The sequence below is a fragment of the Equus caballus genome, chromosome 27 (genome assembly GCF_041296265.1).
Source record: "Equus caballus isolate H_3958 breed thoroughbred chromosome 27, TB-T2T, whole genome shotgun sequence".
In the NCBI taxonomy this organism is placed as follows: Eukaryota; Metazoa; Chordata; class Mammalia; order Perissodactyla; family Equidae; genus Equus; species Equus caballus.
The window spans coordinates 16,786,452-16,791,652 of NC_091710.1; the positions used below are offsets into that span (position 1 = coordinate 16,786,452).

Genomic DNA, 5,201 nt, shown 5'->3' on the forward strand with positions numbered 1-5,201 from the left:
TCATTGAGCTGCCGCAGACACTATTGACTGTCTAAAACCTGACTTCCATTGCATTCAGCATAAGTCTCCTCATTGATTTAAAAGGACTGAAGTACTATCATCTGTTATTTATAGTTAAATATATTAGAGACTTAACAAAAAATTGCCCTACAACTGCACTCACTAGAACAAGATTTTTCTCCAGAGAAATCAGAAATAACCTATATGAGGCCCAAACCCAGACTGGCTGGCTCATGATCACAGTGTTCTAAGTGTACTAGGAAGATCATTATGGAATATTAAGTATACATTATGACAAGTATTAGATACAGTGAAGGGCAAATCCATTATATACCCTAGTTCTGCCCATTGTACAATCACATAACAACAAATAAATGACACAAAATACTCAAATGACTATAGGAATCTTACTCTTAAAATTAAAATGATCAATGGGTGTATAATTTAAGGTGGATGTTTGCACTTTTAGGTAAAAGTATCTGTGAAAGAAATATGAACATACAATTTGAACTTTCCACAGCCTGTAGTCTCTTGTAGGGATCTTACACCTTCTAGACAACTAGCAGCACACAGAGTTGTTCTCTTCTGTGTCTATGGCTATGAGGTAGATGTGTCAGTGTAATGGGTTAGGTAGAGAATCACACAAGATAGTCCAAATATCCGGTATTGATGTGGTGGATGTGTATATATATAATGAAATACAATGTTCAATGCTATATTCAGCAAGAATAATGTGGAAGCCAGAGTGGAATAAGCTATGAGAGCAAGAATCCCAGAATTAGCTTACTTTTAAAATTTTCCCCTTAAAATAAAAAATACGAATGAAAACAAATTTGAATGTTTCACATGATAGTCTAACCATTTTAAATTATACTTATAGCTGCCTAATTTCAAAATAAAATACACATTCAGACAATTCTTTTATATTTATTCTTTAGAAAGGAATTAACCTATGTTATTGATTTGACTTCTATATGGCTTTTTTTTTTTTTTGACAAAGAAGAGAGCATAATGGAGAAGTTCTTTATTAAGTTCATTTTAAAGAAGTGAGAAAAAAAGCAGTCTCTGACAGCTGTCTACTCAGCTTGTCTGGCTAAACACCTAGGTCATAGTGTTCTCCTGTTGATTGCAAAATAAACAAACTCACACAATATCAGCATCAGAAAAGTTCCTCATGAAAGAGGAAGACAGAAAAAAGCCCCTCTGTTGACATGTCTGAGCTGACATGAAAATAATAACACATCCCAAACCTCAGAAATTACCAATATCTCCTTTTCCCATTTAATACATTTGATTGCTGCCTCTTTAGCAATTACAGCTTAGTGATGTTTATTCTTTCTACCTTCCAGATAAAATTACCCTTATTTTCTGACATGATCCAATCTAGTAAAAATCCCCCTTTTTCGTTCTTTTCCCATATACCCAACACAATCACAAATAAGTCCATGTCAGCACCCTCTTACTGACACATGATGTGCTGTCTCCTTTATGCAATAAATCAACTCATTCACCTAATCACGTGTTTCTGGTATTCTTCAGCTGGAGGGCATGGAGAATAGTTCTTCTGTTTCCTTGTATTAGGTATTAATTTACTTAAAATTTGGCATTAAATGTTATATAAAAGTAATAATATATGGTTCTTGTATTATAGATTGAAAAACCTAATGCAGGCAATAATGACATTAACTACATTTTTTCAATAATAGTATGAGAATACTATTATTCTCATTTTTTAATTTTTTCAAAAATAATAGTATGAGAAAATCTTGCTCTTATTTTATAAAATATATTGCAGTGGAATCCTGATTATAACATGGATGTTAAAGCAAAACTGTAATGCATGTGTCACAAACATGTCTCACAAAGATAGAATGTATTTTCTTGTTACATAAATGGTGGACATGATTTGATTTATAAAATTGTTAACTCTAGAATATTAGAAATAATATTTATTTTTTGTAGAGGTAAATGTTTGTATACATGGATCTATAAGAATTAGAAGTTATGCATATATATTTTAGAAATACATTGGTATATAAATCATATTTTATGATGTAATTTATGATATATCTTATGTCATATATTTGTGTTATGTTGTATGTGTATTACATGACAAATTTTGTAAAAATGTAAAGTATGGAATGGTAGAGATGATGAGGTCAGGAACAGAATAGGAAAAAGAGAAAACACTTTCATCTACTGTGATTGGTTTTTAAAGTTTACATGAAAAAATTTAATAATGTGTGGAATGATAAGTATAAATTACTAGTGAAATCATAAGAGAATAAGTGCATTTTGGAAATAAGGAGCTAGGGAAGTGATTTACAGTGGAGTGAAACATTCTTGCCCTTAAGAGATAGCAGGAAAAGTTGAAATGGAAATAACTGAAACAGTAAAATCTGAGATGTTCTAGCAGACAATTCTAAAGTAGAGTAGTGATGCACCCCCTTGAAACCATTAATGTTTCAGAAATGAAAAGACTTTCTTAATCCCTGTTTGCATCTCCTTGTTCCGGAAACTGTACACAACAGGGTTCAATGTGGGGGTCACAAGAGTATAGAGTGCAGCTACCACCTTGTCTCTTTCAAATGTGTAGCTGGAAGCAGGGCGGACGTAGGTGTAGATTACAGGCCAATAGTAAAGGGACACCACTATGAGGTGGGATGAGCATGTCGAAAAGGCCTTTCTCTTGCCTGCTGCTGTGCAGATGTGGAGAATGGCAGCGATGATAAAAGCAGAGGAGATGCAGGTGAGGGTGAAGTCGCCCACTGCCAGGGTAATATCTGCAATATAGACCATCACCTCATTGACTTTCACAGGGCTGCAGGACAAAGACAGCAATGGGGGTATCTCACAGAAGAAGTGGTCAATGGTATTTGGTCCACAGAAGGTCAGCTTCAGGATGAGACCTGTGTGTACCCAGGAATTGGTTACTGCAATAGCCATGACAATGCTGAGTAAGGCCATGCACATATGGTGGTTCATGACAGTGCTGTAGTGAAGAGGGAAACAGATGGCCACATAGCGGTCATAGGCCATGGTGGTGAAAAGAACCATCTCAGCTCCCAGGGACCATGTAAAGAAGAAGAGCTGGGACATGCAGCCTCCGTATGAAATGGTCCTTCCTGATGTTAACATGGTCCCAAGCATCTTGGATATTATGCTTGTTGTGCAGATGATGTCTACAATAGCCAGTGACAGAAGGAGAACATACATGGGGGTATGTAGTGTGGTGTTATAGATTATGGCAATGACAATGATCAAATTGCCAAGAAAAGCCACAAGATAGATAAGGAGAAAGACAATGAAGAGAACTCCCTGGAGTTCAGGATTTTGGCTGAGCCCCAGAATCATAAACTCAGTTATAATACTGTTATTCATATTGCTTTGGTGATTAAATGGCAGACATTGCAGAGAGTGAACATGTGGGAATTAAAGAAATCTGAATGCCATTATAAGATTGTGTGAGTGTGTGTGAATGAAGTGATTTGAGTATTGATTTGACACAACTTTGTAGCAGAAATTCCTTTATGATGGACTTTGGTCTTCCAGGCAATATCCTCTATTCTCAAGATCCATACCATTTTCTGATGCATATTCTTCCATTAATGACTCCAGTAAACAGAAGCCTGTGGTTGAGAAGAAAAATAATAGAAAAATAAATGTCTTCAAATATTTCAATATTATCATTTTGAGTTGAAACTTGCCTGAGCCTAAGTTACATTCATTTACACACACACACACACACACACACAATGGAAATATAATACAAATAATTACATATCTCATTTATTCTGTTAATTGCATGCTATCTTTCTACAAACATATGTAATCAGTAATATCCAGAACAACAGAAGCTGACAGGACTAATCATAGTGGGAACATATCAGGGGGAAAATGCCCAACAGAAAATTCTAAGGCTGGGTATTCATGAGATCATTGACTAATTTATTGAAGTCCAAGCACCAAATAATTTAATCAAATTCCTGCTTTGAGATTTTTTTCCTCAATTTTAAAACTGCAATCCTAAAATTTAGCTAACCAATTTGTTGTACTGCCATGCAATGGCAAGAGTGTTGGATGTAAAAATAGAAAATCTGGGGTTACCTCTTCAGTTCATCATAGCTGTAGACTGGCCATTTACCCTCCATAACCTTCAGATTTCTTACAAAAATAGTATAAATTGGGACAAACATTAGATATTATATAGTCGGAGCAAAAGGTTTTTAGGGATACTCCAGGATAGAAGCAGCTGAAAAACAGTTATCTGAAAGGTAGCCATGAGTTTCAAAGGGAAATTCTTGTTTTATTTTATTCATCCCCAAAACTTTTCTAGCACTTTGTCACCTGTTTTCTTTTTGCTTATTTGTTTGGATAGATTTGTTCTTATGTATAGTCATATTTTACCTGAATTCATGACTATCAGGACTATTGTGAGCCGGTGAATCCAGTAGCAGTATTCAAAGCAGTTGTAAATTTATTCATAACTTTATGTTTTATATTGTTCACTGCTTTTCAGAGGTCATATTGTACCTCCGATACCTATCCAGTGGTATAAGTAAAAATCACGTTTGAGACAAAATCCAGTCTGATTTGCTCCTCTAGGCCCTGAAATCCCAACTAACAATTTTCTAAATTTAAGCTAGTGACTGATTCATGTGTAGCTGTTCAGACTGGTGCGAAAAAGTAAAGATTTTGTTTAACCTATAATCCACTTCAAGAATTCCTAGCTTTATTTTTTTTTATTTTTTTCATAGTGAAGGGATGTAATATCTGCCAGTACTTGGATCTATGTGTTAGATCCTCTGTAGATATATCATTTTTTCTCAAAAAAACTTTGGAAATTAAATGTTAACATCTTTATGTAGTTGATAAGAAAACAATGCTCTGAAAGATAAAATAGCAGATGACTGGATTACAAACCTCATAAGTAGAAGAGCCAGAATTTACATCTAGGTTTTCTGACTCTAAGGAAATTACTCTTAACCTCTCCACTATATGCCTTCAGGTAAAACACAAAATAGTATGGTGAATGTACACAAAAAATGAATGATATAGGAAAGGTTGGAAAGAACATATAAGCTTTATGCTGAATAATATATGATTTGGAAAACATAGATGAGGATAGAAAGTATAATTGAGATAGTTGATATTTGAAATTTAAGTATTTTTAATATTTGAAATATATGATATTGAAATAA

General features: G+C 34.3%; 1 protein-coding gene across 1 annotated transcript; it reads right to left on the reverse strand.

Annotated features, from left to right (window-relative positions):
• Positions 1-2,457: 2,457 nt before the first annotated feature.
• On the reverse strand, positions 2,458-3,381 carry LOC138921052 (olfactory receptor 13G1). The gene has a single exon (XM_070253114.1). The coding sequence runs from the start codon at positions 3,379-3,381 to the stop codon at positions 2,458-2,460; it is 924 nt and encodes a 307-aa protein (XP_070109215.1).
• Positions 3,382-5,201: the final 1,820 nt, after the last annotated feature.